The following is a 26,900-nucleotide window of genomic DNA, read 5'->3' as shown; positions in this document are numbered from 1 at the left end:
CACGGGGAAGGGGAGTAAAAGTTGGGAAAAGTCGGCAAAAGTCCCAAACATGTTCAAAATACCTACCCAGGTTCGAGTCCCACCAGTCCCGCCGCGCAAGTGCCGGGATACCCAAAATGTCCATAACACACCCAGCCGAGTCCCACGGGGAAGGGGAGTAAAAGTTGGGAAAAGTCGGCAAAAGTCCCAAACATGTTCAAAATACCTACCCAGGTTTGAGTCCCACAAGTCCCACCATCGGCCACGCAACTCCCGGGATGCCCAAAATGTCCATAACACACCCAGCCTAGTCCCACGGGGAAGGGGAGTAAAAGTTGGGGAAAGTCGGCAAAAGTCCCAAACATGTTCAAAATACCTACCCAGGTTCGAGTCCCACAAGTCCCACCACCGGCCACGCAACTCCCGGGATGCCCAAAATGTCCATAACACACCCAGCCTAGTCCCACGGGGAAGGGGAGTAAAAGTTGGGAAAAGTCGGCAAAAGTCCCAAACATGTTCAAAATACCTACCCAGGTTCGAGTCCCACCAGTCCCGCCGCGCAAGTGCCGGGATACCCAAAATGTCCATAACACACCCAGCCGAGTCCCACGGGGAAGGGGAGTAAAAGTTGGGAAAAGTCGGCAAAAGTCCCAAACATGTTCAAAATACCTACCCAGGTTTGAGTCCCACAAGTCCCACCATCGGCCACGCAACTCCCGGGATGCCCAAAATGTCCATAACACACCCAGCCTAGTCCCACGGGGAAGGGGAGTAAAAGTTGGGGAAAGTCGGCAAAAGTCCCAAACATGTTCAAAATACCTACCCAGGTTCGAGTCCCACCAGTCCCGCCGCGCAAGTGCCGGGATGCCCAAAATGTCCATAACATACCCAGCCTAGTCCCACGGGGAAGGGGAGTAAAAGTTGGGAAAAGTCGGCAAAAGTCCCAAACATGTTCAAAATACCTACCCAGGTTCGAGTCCCACCAGTCCCGCCGCGCAAGTGCCGGGATACCCAAAATGTCCATAACACACCCAGCCGAGTCCCACGGGGAAGGGGAGTAAAAGTTGGGAAAAGTCGGCAAAAGTCCCAAACATGTTCAAAATACCTACCCAGGTTTGAGTCCCACAAGTCCCACCATCGGCCACGCAACTCCCGGGATGCCCAAAATGTCCATAACACACCCAGCCTAGTCCCACGGGGAAGGGGAGTAAAAGTTGGGGAAAGTCGGCAAAAGTCCCAAACATGTTCAAAATACCTACCCAGGTTCGAGTCCCACCAGTCCCGCCGCGCAAGTGCCGGGATGCCCAAAATGTCCATAACATACCCAGCCTAGTCCCACGGGGAAGGGGAGTAAAAGTTGGGAAAAGTCGGCAAAAGTCCCAAACATGTTCAAAATACCTACCCAGGTTCGAGTCCCACCAGTCCCGCCGCGCAAGTGCCGGGATACCCAAAATGTCCATAACACACCCAGCCGAGTCCCACGGGGAAGGGGAGTAAAAGTTGGGAAAAGTCGGCAAAAGTCCCAAACATGTTCAAAATACCTACCCAGGTTTGAGTCCCACAAGTCCCACCATCGGCCACGCAACTCCCGGGATGCCCAAAATGTCCATAACACACCCAGCCTAGTCCCACGGGGAAGGGGAGTAAAAGTTGGGGAAAGTCGGCAAAAGTCCCAAACATGTTCAAAATACCTACCCAGGTTCGAGTCCCACCAGTCCCGCCGCGCAAGTGCCGGGATGCCCAAAATGTCCATAACACACCCAGCCGAGTCTCATGGGGAAAGGGAGTAAAAGTTGGGAAAAGTCGGCAAAAGTCCCAAACATGTTCAAAATACCTACCCAGGTTCGAGTCCCACCAGTCCCGCCGCCCAAAATGTCCATAACACACCCAGCCTAGTCCCACGGGGAAGGGGAGTAAAAGTTGGGGAAAGTCGGCAAAAGTCCCAAACATGTTCAAAATACCTACCCAGGTTTGAGTCCCACAAGTCCCACCACCGGCCACGCAACTCCCGGGATGCCCAAAATGTCCATAACACACCCAGCCTAGTCCCACGGGGAAGGGGAATAAAAGTTGGGAAAAGTCGGCAAAAGTCCCAAACATGTTCAAAATACCTACCCAGGTTCGAGTCCCACCAGTCCCGCCGCGCAAGTGCCGGGATGCCCAAAATGTCCATAACACACCCAGCCGAGTCCCACGGGGAAGGGGAGTAGAAGTTGGGAAAAGTCGGCAAAAGTCCCAAACATGTTCAAAATACCTACCCAGGTTCGAGTCCCACCAGTCCCGCCGCCCAAAATGTCCATAACATACCCAGCCTAGTCCCACGGGGAAGGGGAGTAAAAGTTGGGGAAAGTCGGCAAAAGTCCCAAACATGTTCAAAACACCTACCCAGGTTTGAGTCCCACAAGTCCCACCACCGGCCACGCAACTCCCGGGATGCCCAAAATGTCCATAACATACCCAGCCTAGTCCCACGGGGAAGGGGAATAAAAGTAGGGAAAAGTCGGCAAAAGTCCCAAACCTGTTCAAAATACCTACCCAGGTTCGAGTCCCACCAGTCCCGCCGCGCAAGTGCCGGGATGCCCAAAATGTCCATAACACACCCAGCCTAGTCCCACGGGGAAGGGGAATAAAAGTTGGGAAAAGTCGTTAAAAGTCCGAAACATGTTCAAAATACCTACCCAGGTTCGAGTCCCACCAAAATGTCCCTAACACACCCAGCCGAGTCCCACGGGGAAGGGGAGTAAAAGTTGGGAAAAGTTGTCAAAAGTCCCAAACATGTTCAAAATACCTACCCAGGTCCGAGTCCCACAAGTCCCGCCGCTGGTCGGGATGCACAAAGTGTCCAAAACGTTCCCAGCAAAGTCCCACGGGAAGGCGGGGAAAAAAAGTGAGAAAAGTCGGTAAAATTTTCAAAAATCCATGTGGGACTCAAATCTGGGTAGGGAGTTTGAAAATTTTGGGGACTTTTGCTGACTTTTACATTTGAGACATTTCTTCTTACTTAGATTTCACTTTTTGCAGTGAACACAAATAGACAGACAACATTCACACACTAGGGACCATTTAGTGTTGCCAATCAACCTATCCCCAGGTGCATGTCTTTGGAGGTGGGAGGGGCCTATCCCCAGGTGCATGTCTTTAGAGGTGGGAGGGGCCTATCCCCAGGTGCATGTCTTTGGAGGTGGGAGGAAGCCGGAGTACCCGGAGGGAACCCACGCATTCACGGGGAGAACATGCAAACTCCACACAGAAAGATCCCGAGCTCGGAATTGAACTCAGCGCTACTTGGGACCTTCGTATTGTGAGGCACATGCATTAACCCCTGTTTCCACCGTGCTGCCCCATTAACAATATAATGTTGTAAAAACAATGTAAATTTAACGCAGATCTGGCAATTAAGCCCTCTGCAAAAAGTCAGTGTTCAAAAACAAGAAGAAAAAAAATGAGGGGTATTTTATTTGAATTAAGCAAAATGATCTGCCAATAGAATAAGAAAATTTGACTTGTCAAGACTTTCCAAAACAAGTAAAAATAGCTAACCTCAATGAACCCAAAAATACCTTAAAACAGTAGTTCTCAAACTTTTTTTGTCATCCCCCACTTTGGACAAGGGGGAGTTTTCAAGCCCCACCCGCCCCCATCGCCACAACAGAACGCTAATGCCAAGCTTAACATTTTCAAATTTATTGAACATCAAGTAACATTCAAGTCAGGGTTTCCCACACATTCATTTATTTGTGGCGGCTCGCCACGAAAGAATTACGGCCGCCACAAAAAAAAAAAAAAAAAAAAAAAATTCGGCTTTTGACTCGCTTGACCGCTCATAAAAGCAATGGGACTTTGTCTGTGAATGGAGCTTGTAGTTATATATTATATAAATATGATGTAAATATGTATATATATGTGAGATCGACAGGCGGATCGGTGCGGCGTCTTCAGTAATGCGGACGTTGTACCGATCCGTTGTGTTGAAGAAGGAGCTGAGCCGGAAGGCAAAGCTCTCAATTTACTGGTCGATCTACGTTCACATTCTCACCTATGGTCATGAGCTTTGGGTCATGACCGAAAGGATAAGCGGCCGAAATGAGTTTCCTCCGCCGTGTGGCGGGGCTCTCCCTTAGAGATAGGGTGAGAAGCTCTGCCATCCGGGAGGAACTCAAAGTAAAGCCGCTGCTCCTTCACATCGAGAGGAGCCAGATGAGGTGGTTCGGGCATCTGGTCAGGATGCCACCCGAACGCCTCCCTAGGGAGGTGTTTAGGGCACGTCCAACCGGTAGGAGGCCACGGGGAAGACCCAGGACACGTTGGGAAGACTATGTCTCCCGGCTGGCCTGGGAACGCCTCGGGATCCCCCGGGAAGAGCTAGACGAAGTGGCTGGGGAGAGGGAAGTCTGGGTTTCCCTGCTTAGGCTGTTGCCCCCGCGACCCGACCTCGGATAAGCGGAAGATGATGGATGGATGGACAGTGCCAGCTTTTTCTGTAAGGATTGCCCTCAAAAACAGTGGTAGTCTTTTTCCATTTACCGTAAAATATTGTGAAAAAATAAAAAAAACGCTATATTTTACAGTAAAATGTTGTAAATGTAAAGTTTTTACTGCAAAATTGACAGTCTACTTAAAGTATTTAATAATTAATAATGTAAATCAAGAGGCAAATTCATACAAGCGGCCCTCTGATGGCAGCCATAACTGCCATGTGGCCCTCAATGACAACCAGTTTGACATCCCTGCTTTGAAGTTATTTTCACATACGTTGCAGATTATAAATACAACTGGATCTGGTTTAATGCAGTGTTTGTCAACCTTTTTTGAGGCAAGGCACATTTTTTTCATTAAAAAAAAGACAGAAGCACACCACCAGCAGAAAACACTAAAAAAAACGAAACTCCACCAGGAGGTTGTGCCTTATTTTGAGTTTGTTAGTCTTTTCCTGGGGCAGCACGGTGACAGTGGGGTTAGTGCATGTGCCTCACAATACGAAGGTCCTGAGTTCAATCCCGGGCTCGGGGTCTTTCTGTGTGGAGTCTGCATGTTCTCCCCGTGACTGCGTGGGTTCCCTCCGCGTACTCCGGCTTCCTCCCACCTCCAAAGACATGCACCTGGGGATAGGCCCCTCCCACCTCCAAAGACATGCACCTGGGGATAGGCCCCTCCCACCTCCAAAGACATGCACCTGGGGATAGGCCCCTCCCACCTCTAAAGACATGCCCCTGGGGATAGGCCCCTCCCACCTCCAAAGACATGCACCTGGGGATAGGCACCTCCCACCTCCAAAGACATGCACCTGGGGATAGGCCCCTCCCACCTCCAAAGACATGCACCTGGGGATAGGCCCCTCCCACCTCCAAAGACATGCACCTGGGGATAGGCCCCTCCCACCTCCAAAGACATGCACCTGGGGATAGGTTGATTGGCAACACTAAATGGTCCCTAGTGTGTGAATGTTGTCTGTCTATCTGTGTTGGCCCTGTGATGAGGTGGCGACTTGTCCAGGGTGTACGCCGCCTTCCGCCTGATTGTAGCTGAGATAGGCTCCAGCACCCCCCGCGACCCCGAGAGGGACAAGCGGTAGAAAACGGATGGATGGATGGTTGTGTTTTCCTGTGTTTAGAGCTTTAGTTATTGTCTTGCGCTCTTATTTTGGTGGCCCTTCCTGTGTTGTTGGTGTTTTCCTGTAGCAGTTTCATGTCTTCCTTTTGAGCGCTATTCCCCGCACCTGCTTTGTGTTAGCAAGTGCGACTATTTAGTTGTTGCTATGCTTCTTTGTGTGGACATTGTTGATTGTCATGATAAATGGTAAATGGGTTGTAGTTGTATAGCGCTTTTCTACCCCTTTTTAAGGAGCCCAAAGCGCTTTGACAGTATTTCCACATTCACCCATTCACACACACATTCACACACTGACGGTGGGAGCTGCCATGCAAGGCGCTCACCAGGACTCATCCGGAGCTAGTGTGAAGCGTCTTGTCCAAGGACACAACGGACGTGACTAGGATGGTAGAAGGTGGGGATTGAACCAGTTACCCTCAGATTGCTGGCACAGCCACTCTACCAACTTCGCCACGCCGTCATGGACGCCGTAAGTTTTTGCTGTCGTCCAGCATTTTTTTCCTGTTGACTTTGTAGTCAGTCTAGTTTTACTTTCTTGCATTTTCCTTTTTCCCTTGCCCTTTTGTTCATTTTTGGTTTAAGCATTACATAGCTTTTTTACCTGCACACTGCCTCCCGCTGTGGTCTACATATCGGGATCACAACAAACCGCCCTCGTCTCACCCGACACATTCCAACTTTTACAAAGCAATGTGCCACCTACTGACATGGAGTATTATTACATGGCTACCCTGCCGAGTTCTACACAGCACAGAGACTAAGCAACAGCACGTTATTTCCATCCATCCATTTTCTACCGCTTATTCCCTTTTGGGGTCGCGGGGGGCGCTGGCGCCTATCTCAGCTACAATCGGGCGGAAGGCGGGGTACACCCTGGACAAGTCGCCACCTCATCGCAGGGCCAACACAGATAGACAGACAACATTCACACACTAGGGACCATTTAGTGTTGCCAATCAACCTATTCCCAGGTGCATGTCTTTGGAAGTGGGAGGAAGCCGGAGTACCCGGAGGGAACCCACGCATTCACGGGGAGAACATGCTAACTCCACACAGAAAGATCCCGAGCCTGGATTTGAACCCAGGACTGCAGGACCTTCGTATTGTGAGGCAGACGCACTAACCCCTCTGCCACCGTGAAGCCCCAGCACGTTATTTGCAGATTATAATTATCGATTAGCAAAAAATATTTTTTGGACCAATCAGGTGAAGTTGCGTGATTTCCCAAGGCACACCAGAAAATATCTCACGGCACTCTCATGTGCCGCGGCACATTGCTTGAAAAACACTGGTTTAATGGATCCAATGAAACACAATTAAGCATATAAAGTCAACTTGTTTTTCCATTCTACTGGCACTTTCTGCTCCGCCGCTCCCAGTCTGTGGAACGCTCTCCCTGACCACCTGAGGGTACCACAGACTGCGAATGCTTTTAAAAAAGGCTTAAAAACCCTTCTTTTAAAAACATAAAAAGTATTTTTATAGATTTATGCATACTACTTCTAGCTATTAGGCTGTTCTAGTTTTTATTTTTATTATTATTATTACTTTTTTTTATTACACTGTGTTGTTTTCTCAATGTAAAGTGCTTTTTTATAAATAAAATATATTATTATTATGCATTACTTTAACAGATTGATTTTTTTTTTTCAATGATTTCCTTACATCCATCAAGGGGGGCCGTAGTGAATCAAGAGGATCTGTACGAGGCTCTGAAAAGTGGACAAATAGCAGCAGCCGGCCTGGACGTAACAACCCCTGAACCACTACCGACAAACCACCCGCTTCTCACACTCAAAAACTGTGGTAAGTCAGACCGATATCTTTGGTACAATTAAATACATCTGACTCGCTTCCTCTCCTGGTCAGTGCTAACTTTCCGTCCCGTTTCGCTTTGTGCAGTGGTGTTGCCGCACATCGGCAGCGCCACCTACTCCACGAGAGGCGTCATGGTGGCCTTGGCGGCCCGAAACCTGCTGGGGGGTTTACAGGGCACAGAAATGCCAAGTGAACTCGCACTTTAGAAGCTAAAACAGAGGATGTGGTCCCGCCTGGATGGAACAGCACATACAGTATGTAACTATTAGAATATGTAAACAAGTCATTTTGACATAATTGCCTTTAATCAGTTCCATCGCTCGCAAACTTCTTACATTATTCTTAACAAAACCTATTTGTTGCATGAATGTATTCCACTTTTCAGCAGGATAATAAAAGTGTTAGTTGCAATTTCCTCATACTTAAAAGTACTCCACACGAAATGAAATGAGGATCGGAAAAATATTATTTTCAGTGAATTGTAAACTTTCATTTTGATTTGTAGTGTTTCACAAAAGAGCACACCCCCACATTTCAGCAATCGTCTTCTCAAGGGACTAATTGATTGATTGATAGAAACTCTTATTAGTAGATTGCACAGTACAGTACATATTCCGTACAATTGACCACTAAATGGTAACACCCCAATAAGTTTTTCAACTTCTTTAAGTCCACGTAAATCAATTCATGGTAACTATACATATATAACATGGACGATACGGCAGAAATGAACCTTGGATACACTTTAGAGTAGTCAGTGTACAGTTTGCATAGCAGAAATATGTCCACATTGTGTCATTATTAAATGTGGGTGCCATCGTTATCTATCCATCCATCCATTTTCCTACCGCTTTTTCCCTTTTTGGGGTGGAGGGGGGTGCTGGAGCCTATCTTAGCTGCATTCGGGACACCCGAGACAAGTCGCCACCTCATCGCAGGGCGTCATTAAATAAATAAATAAATTGGTTGTACTTGTATAGCGCTTTTCTACCTTCAAGTTACTCAAAGCGCTTTGACACTACTTCCACATTTACCCATTCACACACACATTCACACACTGATGGAGGGAGCTGCCATGCAAGGCGCCAACCAGCACCCATCAGGAGCAAGGGTGAAGTGTCTTGCTCAGGACACAACGGACGTGACGAGGTTGGTACTAGGTGGGAATTGAACCAGGGACGCTCGGGTTGCGCACGGCCACTCTCCCACTGCGCCACGCCGTCCCGTCATTGTTATCTAGTACTGCCTGAATCAGCACCTCCAAGTCCGAGTCCATTGTTCTCGCCCGGAAAAGGATGGAGTGCCATCTCCGGGTCGGGGAGGAGACCCTGCCCCAAGTGGAGGAGTTCAAGTACCTAGGAGTCTTGTTCACGAGTGGGGGAAGAGTGGATCGTGAGATCGACAGGCGGATCGGTGCGGCGTCTTCAGTAATGCGGACGTTGTACCGATCCGTTGTGGTGAAGAAGGAGCTGAGCCGGAAGGCAAAGCTCTCAATTTACCGGTCGATCTACGTTCCCATCCTCACCTATGGTCATGAGCTTTGGGTCATGAGCAAAAGGATAAGATCACGGGTACAAGCGGCCGAAATTAGTTTCCTCCGCCGTGTGGCGGGGCTCTCCCTTAGAGATAGGGTGAGAAGCTCTGCCATCCGGGAGGAACTCAAAGTAAAGCCGCTGCTCCTTCACATGGAGAGGAGCCAGATGAGGTGGTTCGGGCATCTGGTCAGGATGCCACCCGAACGCCTCCCTAGGGAGGTGTTTAGGGCACGCCCAACCGGTAGGAGGCCACGGGGAAGACCCAGGACACGTTGGGAAGACTATGTCTCCCGGCTGGCCTGGGAACGCCTCGGGATCCCCCGGGAAGAGCTAGACGAAGTGGCTGGGGAGAGGGAAGTCTGGGCTTCCCTGCTTAGGCTGTTGCCCCCGCGACCCGACCTCGGATAAGCGGAAGAAGATGGATGGATGGATGCCTGAATCCTTTTGGGCTTGGAATTTCCCTGCCTCACAGGTGGTGACTGTGTACTTTTCCACTCCTCTGTGATGACATCACTGGTGCACTCATCTACCTTCTCACAGGTTTAACATGGCCCACAAGTGTTCAATTACGCTCATGTCTCAAGACAAACTTGGCATATTTGCCAACCCTCCCGAATTTTCTGGGAGACTCCCGAATTTCAGTGCCGCTCCTGAAAATCTCCCGGGACAACCATTCTCCCGAATTTCTCCCGATTTCCAGCCGGACCTGAGTGAGGACAGCCTGTCGTCACGTCCACTTTTCCTCCTTATTAACAGCGTCCACTTATAACATCTACGGATTTTGGAGCTCAGTGCACAACTGCACACACAACAAGAAGGAGACTATTATATATGTCTCCGTTATCCATAGGTTTATCTATAACCCATAAAGTAGGCAGGCACAGAGCTATTTCTCAGCGTGTGTTTATTCCAGCCGGCACGTCAATACACTGACACACAACATCCGGATTCCCATCATGCATTGTTCAAAACTACGGCAAGTAGTAATGTCCAAAAAAAGATAGTGACAGAGAATAGAACGAGGATGAACAATTCAACCCTAAACTCACTCCTTTCCTGCAAATTAAATGTCACAGATGCTGTGCTCCTTCAAAGGCTTTGCTACTGGCTGCAAAGCATTGTACTTTCAAATACACCAATGAGTAGAGAGTAGCGTTATGTGTGTGTATATGTGGAAATAAATGAACACTGAAATCAAGTATTTCTTTATATTTATATATATATATATATATTCTGTAGAGATGAAGTAGTCTTGTGATTTTTCCCACACATACATATATACATGTATGTATAAATACATATATATATGCATGTACATATATTTATATCTATCTATATATATATATATATATATATATAGGATATCTATCCATGTATGTATGTATGTATGTATGTAAGTACATACATACACATATATGTATGTATGTACGTATGTGTGTGTATAGATATATCGCGAGGAGACAGATGAGGTGGTTCGGGCATCTGGTCAGGATGCCACCCCAATGTTAGGGCACGTCCAACCGGTAGGAGGCCACGGAGAAGACCCAGGACACGTTGGGAAGACTATGTCTCCCAACTGGCCTGGGAACGCCTCGGGATCAACCCGGGAAGAGCTAGACGAAGTGGCTGGGGAGAGGGAAGTCTGGGCTTCCCTGCTTAGGCTGCTGCCCCCGCGACCCGACCTTGGCTAAGCGGAAGAAGATGGATGGATGGAGATTTTCTATATATATATATATATATATATATATATATATATGTATATATATATACACACACACACATACGGTGGCCCCCTGACAGATTTGTTTCTATAAATTTGGCCCCCCGAGTCAAAATAATTGCTCTGGCCTGCTTTAAGGTGTATCCAAAGTATTGTAAATGTAAATGTTTGCGCAAATCGTTGAGGAGTGCTTGCTTTTGTGAGATACTCTATGAATGAAAACACATTTAGTGGTTGTCCAGGGACAGACTGACATCACAGCTTCTCAGGGTAGTCAGTGTAGAGCGTCCGGGAAAGAAGGCTCGTCCTTCCAGTTCACGCAGGAGGAATTCTTGGAGTGTTTGTACAAATGAGACGACTGGCTGAAGCGTTTCCCACATTTTGGACAAGGATAAGGCTTTTCTCCCGTGTGGACGCGAATATGTTTCTTACAATCCGTCAGGTTCATGAATGTCTTGGAGCAGATCTTGCAGGCGTACTTCTTCTCCCCCTCCACCAGGAGCACGTTGTCTTCGGCCGCCGCCTTTCTGCACTTGGAGAGCACGTCCTCCGACGCTCTGGTCAGAGGTGCTCTGTCATCCGCGGCGGGGCCGGAGGACAAGGCCGCAGAGGGATCCGCTTCTGACAGTTTGGGGGCAATGCGGCGGAAAGTCGACCCACTCGAGGCCGCCCGTCCTTTGGGGGAGTCCAGACTGAGGAACCCTGTTAAGGAGTTGTGCGCAGGCCGGAGGATGAGCGTGTCGCTCAAACCCGGACTCTGAGTCGGGAGTATCTGATCCAAAGGGACGGTCGTTAAAAGCACGGTCGCGTCCGAGGCTTGAGCCGAGGTGTTGGGACCCAGTTGGTCCGCAGCGTCACAGGCGGCGGCGGCTGTGGTGGCGGCTGCTGTTAGACTTGCAAAACTCTCTTCTTCCTCCATAGCTGCTGTCTCGCTCTCATGACCCGGGTTTAGGAAGCAGGACAGGGCCAACTCAGACAGGCTGTCAATGCCCTGGTCTTCAAACCCGGCGTCCCTGTCAGCCAGATCTGAGCAGAGGTGTGTGACGTCGCCACCGGCCAGACTGCTTATTTGCTCCTGTAAATCGCCACAATCTTCTGCAAGAGCGCGATCGGGAGAGGAAGTGGTCATAGTCTCCTTCTTTACCTCTACGCTCTCCATCTTGGGCTCTCCTTCGCCTTCCTCTCCCAGTTTCACTTTCAGTCCACTTTCACTGCTGTCCGACTGACTCGGCAGCTGGATCTCCTCCATTTCTAACGACATGGTGGCGTCGTATTTCTCCTCCACCTCATCCGGTCGTCCTTCCCAGATTTTTGCTTCCTCGTTGACAACCTCGTCCGGATCCCCAGGCATTCCGCAAGTCCTCTTCCTGTCGCCGAACCTCTCCTCATGAGGCTTTCTCTTGTGCTTTGAGGACTCGTGACCGGACTGGCTCACCTCGACGCCGCCTTCGTCGAGCACCTCCACGGATTGCTGATGCGGCATCGACCTCCAGCCTTTGGGCGCCGAGGTCGGGAAGTTTTTTCTGCACAGGTGCAGCTTGCAAGCTTTTACCACGGCGTTAAGGTGCAGGTGCGAGGCGGCCAACAGCACGTCCATCACGTTGGAGGCCCCGAGCGACAGGGTGGACGTGTAGATCATGTCGAGCAGCGTGGAGAAGGCCTCCGGAGTCACCACTTCCGGGTCGAGCACCATCACGCCGGGACCTCCACCGCCAGCATCCTCACCCGAGCCGAGAAGGGCCTTGAAGTGGGAGCTGCCGGCCGCAAGGATGGCTCGGTGAGCGTGGAACTTGTGGCCGCCCACTTCCACCACGCAGTCACACAGCTGAGCGTGGAGCCGCTGGAGGTTCAGCTGCTGGAAAATGTGCTGGAAGTGACCTGGGAAGTCCATGGTCTGGCATCTAAAAAGGCATCACGATAGCAAACTGGAAGTCATTCTTAAAAACGCGGTTGTGATGGCGACTTGTCCCGGGTGTACACCGCCTTCCGTCTGATTGTAGCTGAGATAGGCACCAGCGACCCCAAAAGGGAATAAGCAGTAAAAAATGGATGGATGGATGGGATCAAGAGTATAACTCCAGTCTGATCTTCATTCAAAAATGATCAGTTGTCGGCGACCGACGTTCTTGCCTGAAAGATGGGTGCAGGTCTTCAACACCCAATCACAAACTCGCTCTTTAACACGTGGATAGATCCACTACCATCCCGATGTCTGCAAAAAAACGAAACGTTCATTGCCGTAAAAGCTCGACGATGTCCAAAAAGGAGGGAGGTTTTGTTGTCCGGGCGTCAGCGCCACCATTAGTGTAATCCAGCACATTAGCGCAGCGTCGCCACCAAGTGGCCATCCTGTGAAAGTGCAACACATCAACCAAGAGTCACTGTGTTGCGTGTACACAATCAATATTTTATGTCTTCAAAATGTTTGAACTGCACAATCTCAATCTTGACCCTGTTACTTATATAACCTATTTTTATGGGTTCGCCTCGTTGTGATAAGTTCTTTGTATAAGCTGTTATACAGAATATATGCCCTGAGCTCTTATTTTGAAGGCGCTAAGAGCGGGCGGAAGTGGTGAAAGAAAAGAAATAAAGTGTTCCTCGTGTAAAACTAGAGCCTCCGTTTTTGTTATTTTGTAGTTTTATACAGTATAGGCGACATATATAAACCCTCGGTTACCCTTTTTAATACTTTCTGACGGTGCTAATTTTGACAAATTATCAGTTTGATATTTGTACAGGTGCGCTTTTGGATTACATGGTTAATTTATCGTGGCCAATGATGACGTAACGCATGAAGTCCCCAGTTGAATTATAGATTATATGTATATTATATGTTTTATTAGGCTGGATCCCCCTTTGATTCTCACTTACAGAAATATCCATCCTTTTTTTGTACTGCTTGTCCCTTTTAAAGTTAAAAGTACCCATGATTGTCACACACACACTATCCATCCATCTTCTTCCGCTTATCCGAGGTCGGGTCACGGGGGCAGCAGCCTAAGCAGGGAAGCCCAGACTTCCCTCTCCCCAGCCACCTCGTCTAGCTCTTCCCGGGGGATCCCGAGGCGTTCCCAGGCCAGCCGGGAGACATAGTCTTCCCAACGTGTCCTGGGTCTTCCCCGTGGCCTCCTACCGGTTGGACGTGCCCTAAACACCACCCTCGGGAGGCGTTCAGGTGGCATCCTGACCAGATGCAGCCCCTGGGAGGTGAGGGGAGCAGTGAGCAGCGGCTGTGCCACGCCCGGGAATCATTTTTGGTGATTTAACTCCCAATTCCCACTCTTGATGCTGGGTGCCAAAATGAGAGGTAATGGGTCTCATTTTTATAATAATAATAATAATAGTAATAGATTTTATTTGTAAAAAAAAAACACTTTACGTTGAGTGAAAAACCTTAAAGTGCCACAGTGTAAAAAAAATTGTAATAATAACAATAAAATACAAAACTAGAAACAGCCCAATACCTAGAACTAGCATGCATGTCTATAAAAAGGCTTTTTTTTTTTATTTATTTTTTTTAAATATGGGGTTTTAAGCCTTTTTTTAAAGGCATCCACTGTCTGAGGTGCCCTCAGGTGGTCAGGGAGAACATTCCACAGACCGGGAGCAGCCTTATAGTTTTTGGTATGACACGGCTGGTGTTTGAACTCACAACCTACCGATCTGAGAGGGGACACACTAACCACTAGACCACTGAGTAAGTTTCGGGGTTGCAATGGGTGGTGCTGCAGCCTATACGAGCTGAATTCAGGCGGAAGGCGGGATACACTCTGGACAAGTCGCCACCTTATCGGCTTATTAGTGATTCTTAAAGCCCAAAAAAAGTCTGCGGGCTATTGAGCGTTTTCCGTTCGGGCTCCAGTAGACTGGAATGCCCTCCCGGTAACAGTTCGAGATGCTACCTCAGTGGAAGCATTTAAGTCTCACCTTAAAACTCATCTGTATATAGCCTTTAAATAGACCTCCTTTTTAGACCAGTTGACCTGCCGCTTCTTTTCTTTCTCCTATGTCCCCCCCTCCCTTGTGGAGGGGGTCTGGTCTGATGACCATGGATGAAGTACTGGCTGTCCAGAGTCGAGACCCAGGATGGACCACTCGCCTGTATCGGTTGGGGACGTTTCTACGCTGCTGATCCGCCTCCGCTTGAGATGGTTTCCTGTGGACGGGACTCTCGCTGCTGTCTTGGATCCTCTTTGAACTGAACTCTCACGGCTGTGTTGGAGCCACTATGGCTTGAACTTTCACAGTATCATGTTAGACCCGCTCGACATCCATTGCTTTCGGTCCCCTAGAGGGGGGGGGTTTCCCACATCTGAGGTCCTCTCCAAGGTTTCTCATAGTCAGCATTGTCACTGGCGTCCCACTGGATGTGAATTCTCCCTGCCCACTGGGTGTGAGTTTTCCTTGCCCTTTTGTGAGTTCTTCCGAGGATGTCGTAGTCGTAATGATTTGTGCAGTCCTTTGAGACATTTGTGATTTGGGGCTATATAAATAAACATTGATTTATTGATTGATTATCGCAGGGATAAACAACATTCACACATTAGGACCAATTTAGTGTTGCCAATTTACTTATCCCCAGGTGCATGTCTTAGGAGGTGGGAGGAAGCTATATAATCTATCAATCAATTTATATAGCCCTAAATCACGAGTGTCTCAAAGGGCTGCAAAAGCAACGACGACATCCTCGGCTCAGATCCCACATAAAGTTAAGACAATGAGGATTAAATGCATATCAAGTATTTGTATGGTTTAACAATAGAAAAAAAGATCATAGCCCAAACCAAACAGCAGATAAGTTAATCATCACTTTTAATCCTGCCAACCTGTCTTCCACTAAACAACTTCCATAATGAGCATTCATACAATAACAAGCTGTATTTAACACAAGAAAAGCAGGCTAACATGCTACTGTACATACAGCATTAGTACATTAATTAGTAAAGATGGACAGATGTTGGTCATCCTCTGTAGCGGAGGCTCCAGCAATGGTGGAGGTGGAGGTGGTGGTGGTGGTGGTGGTCCTCACAGTCCTCTGACACGGTGGAGATCCTCAGGCTGGACCAAAGAAGACATCTCATATACTGTCCAACTTCTTCAGGACATATGGAGCTGTGAATGCATAATATGTATTATTAGTAGTATATATATATGTATCTCTACTACTTTATGTGGCCCAGTCAGGTCCAACTTGTTTGACATTGAGGGCCACATCGCAGTCATGGTTGCTCTCAAGAGGGCCGCTTATAATAGTGAATAGCATGTCAATATAAATGCATAGCTGTACATTACATGTATATAATCACCTATGCATTTGATTATTAGAAATAGAACTTTTTGGTATAAACTCAACTTGTCATGTTTGGAGGAAGAAGAATACCGAGTTGCATCCCAAGAACACCATACCTACTGTGAAGCATGGTGGTGGAAACATCATGCTTTGGGGCTGTTTTTCTGCTAAGGGGACAGGACGATTGATCCGTGTTAAGGAAAGAATGAATGGGGCCATGTATCGTGAGATTTTGAGCTAAAACCTCCTTCCATCAGTGAGAGCTTTGAATGCTTGACCAAATACTTATTTTTCATGCCAAATTCCTTCCCCCCTACAAAAACCATTTACTTCCGGGGTCATGATTAATACAGACGTTTTGTCAACGCTATATTTTAAAAATATAACGCTATATTATAAAAAATAGACGTTTGGTTAACGCTATATTATTAAAAAATGAAAAATAAAATTAAAACAACTATTTACAAACACAAGCTATGGGATGACGCATTTACTTCCGGGGTCACGTTTCCTCTTACGTCATCCCATAGCTTGTGTTTGTAAATTGTTTTTTTAATCTTATTTTTATTTTTTAATAACATAGCGTTAACCAAACGTCTATTTTTTTTATAATATAGCGTTATATTTTTAAAATATAGCGTTGACAAAACGTCTGTATTAATCATGACCCCGGAAGTAAATGGGGAGGGGAAGGTTTTTGTAGGGGGAAGAAATTTGGCGTGACACAGCCTTCAATAGGTCAATAATTCATCATTAATTTTGATTCATTATTATTTTTTAAATAAAGAAACAGCCTGCATGGCAGCTTTGTGTTATTAGAGTAAACATTGCAACATTTTCTTGTTACATTTCACCCGTTTTCTCTCCCACCCGAATTTCTCTTTTATATCACTTTGGACGTTTTTAAAACATTTTCAATCGTATTTTTAAAATTGCCGTTAAAAAAATGACCTGCAGGCCACACTTTGGACACCTTTGCTTTAGACCAGGGGTAGGGAACCTATGGCTCGCGAGCCAGATGTGGCTCTTTTGATGACTGCATCTGGCTCTCGGATAAATCTGAGCTGACATTGCTTAACAGGATAAATAATGAATGATTCCGCTTGTAATCACAGTGTTAAAAATGACGTTCAAAATATAAAACATTCTCATGCTTTTTTAAGTTCAAGAAGTTGCGTTAATGGTAAAAAGGTATTTATTTATTATTGGTTAGTGTGGGGCTTGCTCTCCTGGGGGTTCTTCAGACCACCAAGCACTGACATGAGAGCCTGTTTCAGGGTTGCAATATTGTTATATTTTTCAATAAGTCTCTCAGTTGCTTTCCAGCAGATGTATTTTTCTCTTTCGTTCTCGCTCGAGCTATGGCTCCAGCTCCAACCCTGTCTCTCCTCCTGGCTGCTGCTTATGACAGAGTGACAGGTGATTAGATAACAAGGCCCAGGTGGGCCATCTACGCGCCTGTCGCTAAATTCTAGGCTGGTCCTGGCAACACCCCGCTTCGCTGCAGGCCCGCAGGCCACGCCCCTCCACAGTTAGCTTCAGAATAACAATGTTATTACAAAGAATAAGAGACCTATTGTACTCTAGAAATGTTGGTCTTACTTAAAAATGCACACGTTCAGTTGTGTTCAGTGTTTAAAAAAATACTGTATATTATATGGCTCTTACGGAAATACATTTTAAAATATTTGGCTTCTTGGCTCTTTCAGCCAAAAAGGTTCCCGACCCCTGCTTTAGACCAACTGTAACAAATGGCAATATACAAACAAGTTCCGGACTTAAATGCGCGAACAAAATATAGTTTGTATGAAAGTTGAGAGTTATTAGACAGTGATGTGGAAGAGTTGTGTGCTAAATATAGTTTATATCAAAGTTGAGTTATTAGACATTGATATTTGTATGAAAGTTGAGAGGGTGCCCACACTTTTTCTGCAGCCGAGCTACTTTTCAATTGACCAACTCGAGGGGATCTACCTCATTTATATATATCATTTATATTTATTTATTTATGAAAGAGACATTTTTGTAAACAAGTTAAATGTGTTTAATGATAATACAAGCATGTGTAACACATATAGATGTCTTTCTTTCACAAAGACAAGAATATAAGTTGGTGTATTACCTGATTCTGATGACTTGCATTGATTGGAATCAGACAGTAATGATGATAACGCCCACATTTTCAAATGGAGGAGAAAAAAAGTTGTCCTTTCTGTACAATACCACATGAAAGTGGTTGGTTTTTGGCATCTAATTCATCCAGCTTCCATACACTTTACAAGAAAAACATTGGCGGCAAATTCCGTAGCTTGCTTGATTGACATTCACGACACCCGAGGGTCTTGTGAGATGACGCTGGCTGCTGCCAGTTCATTATTATGGAAAAATGACAGAGAGGAAGGCAAGAAACACTTTTTATTTCAACAGACTTTCGCGCCGTCCCTTCCGTCAAAACTCTAAAGGCCGGCTGCACATTTCCTATCTTCACAATAAAAGCCCTGCTTCATGCTGCCTGCGCTAACAAAATAAGAGTCTGGGAAAGCTGGCGTGCACAAGTGGTGTGCACGCCAGCTTTCTGAGGGATCGCTTGTGCACGCCAGTTTTCCGAGACTCTGTATTTAGTTAGCGCAGGCAGCATGAAGCAGGGCTTTTATTGTGAAGATAGGAAATGTGCAGTCGGCCTTTAGAGTTTTGACGGAAGGTACGGCGCGAGAGTCTGTTGAAATAAAAAGTGTTTCTCGCCTTCCTCTCGGTCATATTTTCATAATAATGATCTTGCAGCAGCCAGCGTCATCTCACAAGACCCTCCGGTACCGTGAATGTCATTTAAGTGACGTCTTGGTGAAGATTGATGATCACTAATTTTTAGGTCTATTTTTTTTAAAAGCCTGGCTGGAGATCGACTGACACACCCCCCGCGGTCGACTGATAGCTCACGATCGACGTAATGGGCACCCCTGTATTAGACAGTGATGTTTGTATTAAAGTTGAGAGTTATTAGACAGTGATGTTTGTATGAAAATTGAGTTATTAGACAGTGATGTTTGTATGAAAGTTGAGTTATTAGACAGTGATGTTTGTATGAAAGTTGAGTTATTAGACAGTGATGTTTGTATGAAAGTTGAGTTATTAGACAGTGATGTTTGTATGAAAGTTGAGAGTTATTAGACAGTGATGTTTGTCTGAAAGTTGAGTTATTAGACGGTGATGTTTGTATGAAAGTTGAGAGTTATTAGACAGTGATGTTTGTATGAAAATGAGAGTTATTAGACAGTGATGTTTGTATGAAAGTTGAGAGTTATTAGACAGTGATGTTTGTATGAAAGTTGAGTTATTAGACAGTGATGTTTGTATGAAAGTTGAGAGTTATTAGACAGTGGTGTTTGTATGAAAGTTGAGTTATTAGACAGTGATGTTTGTATGAAAGTTGAGAGTTATTAGACAGTGATGTTTGTATGAAAATGAGAGTTATTAGACAGTGATGTTTGTATGAAAGTTGAGAGTTATTAGACAGTGATGTTTGTATGAAAGTTGAGTTATTAGACAGTGATGTTTGTATGAAAGTTGAGAGTTATTAGACAGTGATGTTTGTATGAAAGTTGAGTTATTAGACAGTGATGTTTGTATGAAAGTTGAGAGTTATTAGACAGTGATGTTTGTATGAAAGTTGAGTTATTAGACAGTGATGTTTGTATGAAAGTTGAGAGTTATTAGACAGTGATGTTTGTATGAAAGTTGAGTTATTAAACAGTGATGTTTGTATGAAAGTTGAGTTATTAAACAGTGATGTTTGTATGAAAGTTGAGTTATTAGACAGTGATGTTTGTATGAAAGTTGAGGGTTATTAGACAGTGATGTTTGTATGAAAGTTGAGTTATTAGACAGTGATGTTTGTATGAAAGTTGAGTTATTAGACAGTGATGTTTGTATGAAAGTTGAGAGTTATTAGACAGTGATGTTTGTATGAAAGTTGAGAGTTATTAGACAGTGATGTTTGTATGAAAGTTGAGAGTTATTAGACAGTGATGTTTGTATGAAAGTTGAGAGTTATTAGACAGTGATGTTTGTATGAAAGTTGAGAGTTATTAGACAGTGATGTTTGTATGAAAGTTGAGAGTTATTAGACAGTGATGTTTGTATGAAAGTTGAGTTATTAAACAGTGATGTTTGTATGAAAGTTGAGTTATTAAACAGTGATGTTTGTATGAAAGTTGAGAGTTATTAGACAGTGATGTTTGTATGAAAGTTGAGGGTTATTAGACAGTGATGTTTGTATGAAAGTTGAGTTATTAGACAGTGATGTTTGTATGAAAGTTGAGTTATTAGACAGTGATGTTTGTATGAAAGTTGAGAGTTATTAGACAGTGATGTTTGTATGAAAGTTGAGAGTTATTAGACAGTGATGTTTGTATGAAAGTTGAGAGTTATTAGACAGTGATGTTTGTATGAAAATGAGAGTTATTAGACAGTGATGTTTGTATGAAAGTTGAGTTATTAGACAGTGATGTTTGTATGAAAGTTGAGAGTTATTAGACAGTGATGTTTGTATGAAAGTTGAGAGTTATTAGACAGTGATGTTTGTATGAAAGATGAGTTATTAGACAATGATGTTTGTATGAAAGTTGAGAGTTATTAGACAGTGATGTTTGTATGAAAATGAGAGTTATTAGACAGTGATGTTTGTATGAAAGTTGAGAGTTATTAGACAGTGATGTTTGTATGAAAGTTGAGTTATTAGACAGTGATGTTTGTATGAAAGTTGAGAGTTATTAGACAGTGATGTTTGTATGAAAGATGAGTTATTAGACAATGATGTTTGTATGAAAGTTGAGAGTTATTAGACAGTGATGTTTGTATGAAAATGAGAGTTATTAGACAGTGATGTTTGTATGAAAGTTGAGAGTTATTAGACAGTGATGTTTGTATGAAAATGAGAGTTATTAGACAGTGATGTTTGTATGAAAGTTGAGAGTTATTAGACAGTGATGTTTGTATGAAAATGAGAGTTATTAGACAGTGATGTTTGTATGAAAGTTGAGAGTTATTAGACAGTGATGTTTGTATGAAAGTTGAGTTATTAGACAGTGATGTTTGTATGAAAGTTGAGAGTTATTAGACAGTGATGTTTGTATGAAAGATGAGTTATTAGACAATGATGTTTGTATGAAAGTTGAGAGTTATTAGACAGTGATGTTTGTATGAAAATGAGAGTTATTAGACAGTGATGTTTGTATGAAAGTTGAGAGTTATTAGACAGTGATGTTTGTATGAAAATGAGAGTTATTAGACAGTGATGTTTGTATGAAAGTTGAGTTATTAGACAGTGATGTTTGTATGAAAATGAGAGTTATTAGACAGTGATGTTTGTATGAAAGTTGAGTTATTAGACAGTGATGTTTGTATGAAAATGAGAGTTATTAAACAGTGATGTTTGTATGAAAGTTGAGAGTTATTAGACAGTGATGTTTGTATGAAAGTTGAGAGTTATTAGACAGTGATGTTTGTATGAAAGTTGAGAGTTATTAGACAGTGATGTTTGTATGAAAATGAGAGTTATTAGACAGTGATGTTTGTATGAAAGTTGAGGGTTATTAGACAGTGATGTTTGTATGAAAATAAGAGTTATTAGACAGTGATGTTTGTATGAAAGTTGAGAGGTATTAGACAGTGATGTTTGTATGAAAATGAGAGTTATTAAACGGTGATGTTTGTATGAAAGTTGAGAGTTATTAGACAGTGATGTTTGTATGAAAGTTGAGAGTTATTAGACAGTGATGTTTGTATGAAAATGAGAGTTATTAGACAGTGATGTTTGTATGAAAGTTGAGAGTTATTAGACAGTGATGTTTGTATGAAAGTTGAGTTATTAGACAGTGATGTTTGTATGAAAGTTGAGAGTTATTAGACAGTGATGTTTGTATGAAAGATGAGTTATTAGACAATGATGTTTGTATGAAAGTTGAGAGTTATTAGACAGTGATGTTTGTATGAAAATGAGAGTTATTAGACAGTGATGTTTGTATGAAAGTTGAGAGTTATTAGACAGTGATGTTTGTATGAAAATGAGAGTTATTAGACAGTGATGTTTGTATGAAAGATGAGTTATTAGACAATGATGTTTGTATGAAAGTTGAGAGTTATTAGACAGTGATGTTTGTATGAAAGTTGAGTTATTAGACAGTGATGTTTGTATGAAAGTTGAGAGTTATTAGACAGTGATGTTTGTATGAAAGTTGAGTTATTAGACAGTGATGTTTGTATGAAAGTTGAGAGTTATTAGACAGTGATGTTTGTATGAAAGATGAGTTATTAGACAATGATGTTTGTATGAAAGTTGAGAGTTATTAGACAGTGATGTTTGTATGAAAATGAGAGTTATTAGACAGTGATGTTTGTATGAAAGTTGAGAGTTATTAGACAGTGATGTTTGTATGAAAATGAGAGTTATTAGACAGTGATGTTTGTATGAAAGTTGAGTTATTAGACAGTGATGTTTGTATGAAAATGAGAGTTATTAGACAGTGATGTTTGTATGAAAGTTGAGTTATTAGACAGTGATGTTTGTATGAAAATGAGAGTTATTAGACAGTGATGTTTGTATGAAAGTTGAGAGTTATTAGACAGTGATGTTTGTATGAAAGTTGAGAGTTATTAGACAGTGATGTTTGTATGAAAGTTGAGAGTTATTAGACAGTGATGTTTGTATGAAAATGAGAGTTATTAGACAGTGATGTTTGTATGAAAGTTGAGGGTTATTAGACAGTGATGTTTGTATGAAAATAAGAGTTATTAGACAGTGATGTTTGTATGAAAGTTGAGAGGTATTAGACAGTGATGTTTGTATGAAAATGAGAGTTATTAAACGGTGATGTTTGTATGAAAGTTGAGAGTTATTAGACAGTGATGTTTGTATGAAAGTTGAGAGTTATTAGACAGTGATGTTTGTATGAAAGTTGAGTTATTAGACAGTGATGTTTGTATGAAAGTTGAGTTATTAGACGGTGATGTTTGAATGAAAGTTGAGTTATTAGACAATGATGTTTGTATGAAAGTTGAGAGTTATTAGACAGTGATGTTTGTATGAAAATGAGAGTTATTAGACAGTGATGTTTGTATGAAAATGAGAGTTATTAGACAGTGATGTTTGTATGAAAATGAGAGTTATTAGACAGTGATGTAAAACATGCTAACAACGTCCTCTGTACTCACCAGCTCGAAGGAGGGCGGCGTAAATAAGAAAGTTTCGTAACGATGAAATGACGTCCTGTCGCATTTTCTTCTTCATTTCCTCTGGGTCCATTTTAGGACCGAGTCCTTCCAGTTTAAACATGATAATGTCGGTTTTCGTTCAACGTCAGCTTGACTGTACGTTTTTTTTTTTTTAGCGTGGAAGAAAGCACATGACCCGGAAAATACCCCGGAAGTAGTCGGGATCAAGGATGGCGGCTCTGGAGGGACAAAATGCATGTTAGCAGTACTATAGTGCCATCTATGGGTATTATGGGAACTACACTACACCAGGGGTCTCAAACTCACTTTACCTGGGGGCCACTGGATGCAGAGTCTGGGTGAGGCTGGGCCGCGAGAAAAGATTTCTTAAAAAAATATATATTTTTAAATGTCTTTATTTTTATTTTTAACACAAAATAAAATCAAAATATAAATGAACAAAATGAGGGTCAAGAAATGTGAGGTAATGCAAATTAAAAACAAACAAACAAAAAAAATAACGTTTTGAATTGGTCCAGGTTATCGGGGAATGTTATTACTGACGGACAGGTGTCGCGGTGCGACTGCAGCCAGGCACGTTAGTAAACCCTCGTCTCCATGGCAACGTCTCTGTCGCTTTCACTCATTTGCTGCTTTTCCACTAATGCAGGTGTAGGCAACCCAGAACATTGATAGAGCCATTTTGGACCCAAATAACAAAAATCGTCTCTGTCTGGAGCAAATGGGAGGGTGGTGGTGGTGGCGCCCTCTACCACCAGGAGACGGGAATCATTTAATGACTCATATTTGACAGACGCAGCTACGGTATTGTGACGGTCTCAAGCCGTCATCTTGCGGGTTCCCAGGACCACCAAGGAAGGACATGGCCTTAGCAGTTTGACTTTGTTTATTTTTCAATAAAACCCCAGTCCAGGTCACTCTTCCGCTCCTCCTCTCCGCTCACTCGCTGTCTCCTCGCCGCCATCTTGGGCTGCGTGCCCAGGTATATTAATAAAACGTAGCTGCTTACTGTTCTTTTTAGCATACCGGTATTCAATAGCTTGGACCTTAAATCCTACTGAATAGCTCTTAATCTTCTTCCCTTTATGCGATTTTACTACCGCTTATTCCCTTTGGAGTAGCGGGGGGCGCTGGTGCCTATTTCAGCTACAATCGGGCGGAAGGCGGTGTACACCCTGGACAAGTGGCCACCTCAACGCAGATACCGGTATTGGAATCAGCCTCTTCAATTTTGAAAATGATGACAGGATACTATATGCTTTGCGGCAATTCAAAGAAATACGGTATACCGTATATCCTTGAATTGCCGCCGGGTATATAGTGTGCACCTGCCTTGAATTACTGCCGGGTCAAATTCGCTTTGCAAAATAATTAGCGCATGCTTAGTATTACCGCCTGGTCAGACTCGTGATGTCACGAGTGACACTTCTCCTGTCATGATTTTCAAAATGGAGGAGGCTGATTTCAATACCGGTAATTTGAAATCGCATAAAGGGAGGAAGATTAAGAGCTATTCAGTAGGATTTAAGGTCCAAGCTTACAACACAATCAAATTTTTACTGCATGCCTTTGGTAAGTGCCGTAGTGAGAAGAGGTTTTAAAATAATTAGTGCATGCTTACTTTTACCCCATGCCTTTTATTCCGTCCTACGTGTCTGTGTCCGTGACGTAAACAAGTTGACAGATAGTTAACATGAAGATCCCAAGGAAATGGAAGAAAGAGTCCAGGCCTTTTATCTTTAAGAAGCTTTAGTGATTTTCACAGAGAATACACTTTTCCTTTCTTCTTGTCTAATTGGTCATTTCTTTCTTTGTTTTCTCTTTTCCTTGTATTTGGTTATCTTTTTTGTTTTAACAAGACAATGTTTCCAAGGAACTTCGTGGAAGAAACAACAAACTTTCAGCGCTGAATCACGTAAATACGTCTCGTGTGTAAACAAGTGAGCGTCAGACTGTCACACGCAGACTTCCGGAAACCAGAGGAAGGAGCAACTCGCCTTCAAAATAAAGGTCCCTTCTTAATACCGAATAATTTTACATCGCACCTTTGCAGGAGTGAGAAGAGGTTTTAAATTAATTAGCTTCCTGGCGGCAATTCAAGGAAATACGGTATCTCTTTTTTTTTCAACCAAAAATGCTTTGCTCTGATTAGGAGGTACTTGAATTTAAAAGAGTTCACATCACTGAAAAAAGGTTGAGATCCACTACTCTATTGGATCAGGCTTGCTCTTGTTTTTTTTTGTTTTTTTTTTGCATATTTGAAATAAAAATATATTAAATCCAATCAAACACGTGTAAAATATAACAATAATAATAAAAACAAGTGTCGCATAGTCAACAGGAATAATTCCCCAAACAATACAACGCTGATGTTCATATACGTGGGTGTGTTTCACGCCGTCTGACCTTGCAAAAGGGCGGGGCGGGGCTTCCAGTGGGCAGACGGCAAGAAGGGGCGGGGTCTATTTCCCGCGAGTGGAGGATTAGACGGAGACCATCATGATGACAGCATCCAGCACTTAGACGCCCCCCACCGCCCTTACCTCCACCTTTAACATCATCATCATCCTCGAGGATATTTTCCGGGGGGAGAAACGGTCGCGACTGAACCCTCCGTGGGACTCCACGGTCTGCCTTCCAGCCACGAGGTGAGCGGAGCCCGTTTGTATCCACGACGTCCACGCACGGAGCCGCGTTGCTGTTCTGCTTTTGCTAGCACCTCGCGTCCATTTGTCCCGACATTTTATCCGACAAATGGAGGAATAATGTGAGTCCGCCCACTGACGACACCCGTGGGCCCGTTTGAGGGAGGCGGTGGATATTTAAATCCGATTAAGATTATATATATGGAAGCAACAAAAGACTGACCTTTTTTTTCTCTCTTTGTTTAGCCTCCTCCTGATATATGACTGCTTTTTTCTTATCCGTGACCACATTTTTATTCATATTTAGATTTTTTTTGTTTTACAATATATGTGAATGTGAGTGTGAATGTTGTCTGTCTATATGTGTTGGCCCTGTGATGAGGTGGTGACTTGTCCAGGGTGTACCCCGCCTTCCGCCCGATTATAGCTGAGATAGGCACCGGCGCCCCCAAAGGGAATAAGTGGTAGAAAATGGATGGATGGATGGAGTGGGAATGTTGTCTGTTTATCTGTGTTGGCCCTGCGATGAGGTGGCGACTTGTCCAGGGTGTATCCCGGCTTCCGCCCGATTGTAGCTGAGATAGGCACCAGCGCCCCCAAAGGGAATAAGCGGTAGGAAATGGATGGATGCATGGAGTGTGAATGTTGTCCGTCTATCTGTGTTGGCCCTTCGATGAGGTGGCGACTTGTCCAGGGTGTATCCCGCCTTCTGCCCGATTGTAGCTGAGATAGGCACCAGCGCCCCCAAAGGGAATAAGCGGTAGAAAATGGATGGATGGATGGAGTGTGAATGTTGTCCGTTTATCTGTGTTGGCCCTTGTGATGAGGTGGCGACTTGTCCAGGGTGTACCCCGCCTTCCGCCCGATTGTAGCTGAGATAGGCACCAGCGCCCCCCGCCACTCCAAAGGGAATAAGCGGTATAAAGATGGATGGATGGAGTGGGAATGTTGTCTGTTTATCTGTGTTGGCCCTGCGATGAGGTGGCGACTTGTCCAGGGTGTATCCCGGCTTCCGCCCGATTGTAGCTGATATAGGCACCAGCGCCCCCAAAGGGAATAAGCGGTAGAAA

The 26,900-nt window shown here is 44.3% G+C and overlaps 4 protein-coding genes across 6 annotated transcripts in view; 2 read left to right on the top strand and 2 right to left on the bottom strand.

Annotated features, from left to right (window-relative positions):
- Positions 1-7,818, top strand: part of grhpra (glyoxylate reductase/hydroxypyruvate reductase a) — a 31,870-nt gene extending 24,052 nt beyond the window's left edge. Inside the window, exons 8-9 of the mRNA XM_061899916.1 lie at positions 7,265-7,395; positions 7,492-7,818. Of these exons, the coding sequence (XP_061755900.1) occupies positions 7,265-7,395; positions 7,492-7,613 (253 nt within the window). The 3' untranslated portion in view covers positions 7,614-7,818. The remainder of the gene's footprint in view (positions 1-7,264; positions 7,396-7,491) is intronic.
- A 2,946-nt stretch (positions 7,819-10,764) lies between these two features.
- LOC133552613 (zinc finger and BTB domain-containing protein 5-like) lies at positions 10,765-12,985 on the bottom strand. The gene has a single exon (XM_061899912.1). The coding sequence runs from the start codon at positions 12,551-12,553 to the stop codon at positions 10,937-10,939; it is 1,617 nt and encodes a 538-aa protein (XP_061755896.1). The 5' UTR covers positions 12,554-12,985; the 3' UTR covers positions 10,765-10,936.
- Positions 12,986-15,460: 2,475 nt separating this feature from the next.
- tomm5 (translocase of outer mitochondrial membrane 5 homolog (yeast)) lies at positions 15,461-23,392 on the bottom strand. 2 transcript variants are annotated; one of them, XR_009806649.1, is made up of 3 exons: positions 23,165-23,392; positions 15,606-15,777; positions 15,461-15,575 (listed from the first exon to the last, which is right to left on the bottom strand). XR_009806649.1 is itself a non-coding variant. In XM_061899551.1 (2 exons), exons 1-2 carry the CDS (start codon positions 23,283-23,285, stop codon positions 15,743-15,745), a joined length of 156 nt encoding a protein of 51 aa, XP_061755535.1. In that variant the 5' UTR covers positions 23,286-23,392; the 3' UTR covers positions 15,461-15,742. The 2 variants fall into 2 exon arrangements, 1 of the variants encoding a protein (XP_061755535.1); XM_061899551.1 differs by having other exon boundaries at positions 15,461-15,777.
- Positions 23,393-25,623: 2,231 nt separating this feature from the next.
- Positions 25,624-26,900, top strand: part of frmpd1b (FERM and PDZ domain containing 1b) — a 122,075-nt gene continuing 120,798 nt past the window's right edge. The window contains exon 1 of one of the 2 annotated variants that reach the window (XM_061899908.1): positions 25,624-25,833. The gene's annotated coding sequence lies outside the window, so the exon portion shown is untranslated. The remainder of the gene's footprint in view (positions 25,834-26,900) is intronic. The other variant, XM_061899911.1, reaches the window with a different exon arrangement.

This window comes from Nerophis ophidion, linkage group LG05, assembly GCF_033978795.1.
Source record: "Nerophis ophidion isolate RoL-2023_Sa linkage group LG05, RoL_Noph_v1.0, whole genome shotgun sequence".
Lineage (NCBI taxonomy): Eukaryota > Metazoa > Chordata > Actinopteri > Syngnathiformes > Syngnathidae > Nerophis > Nerophis ophidion.
Note: the sequence above shows the minus strand (reverse complement) of the source record. Positions and strands in the feature narration are given on the sequence as shown.

Coding starts and splice junctions, on each gene's coding strand:
- LOC133552613 (XM_061899912.1), bottom strand. CDS start 12,553: ATGGACTTCCCAGGTCACTTCCAGCACATTTTCCAGCAGCTGAACCTC.
- tomm5 (XM_061899551.1), bottom strand. CDS start 23,285: ATGTTTAAACTGGAAGGACTCGGTCCTAAAATGGACCCAGAGGAAATG. Junction 15,778..23,164: donor CGCCGCCCTCCTTCGAGCTG/GTGAGTACAGAG, acceptor ATGCATTCACAG/CTCCATATGTCCTGAAGAAG.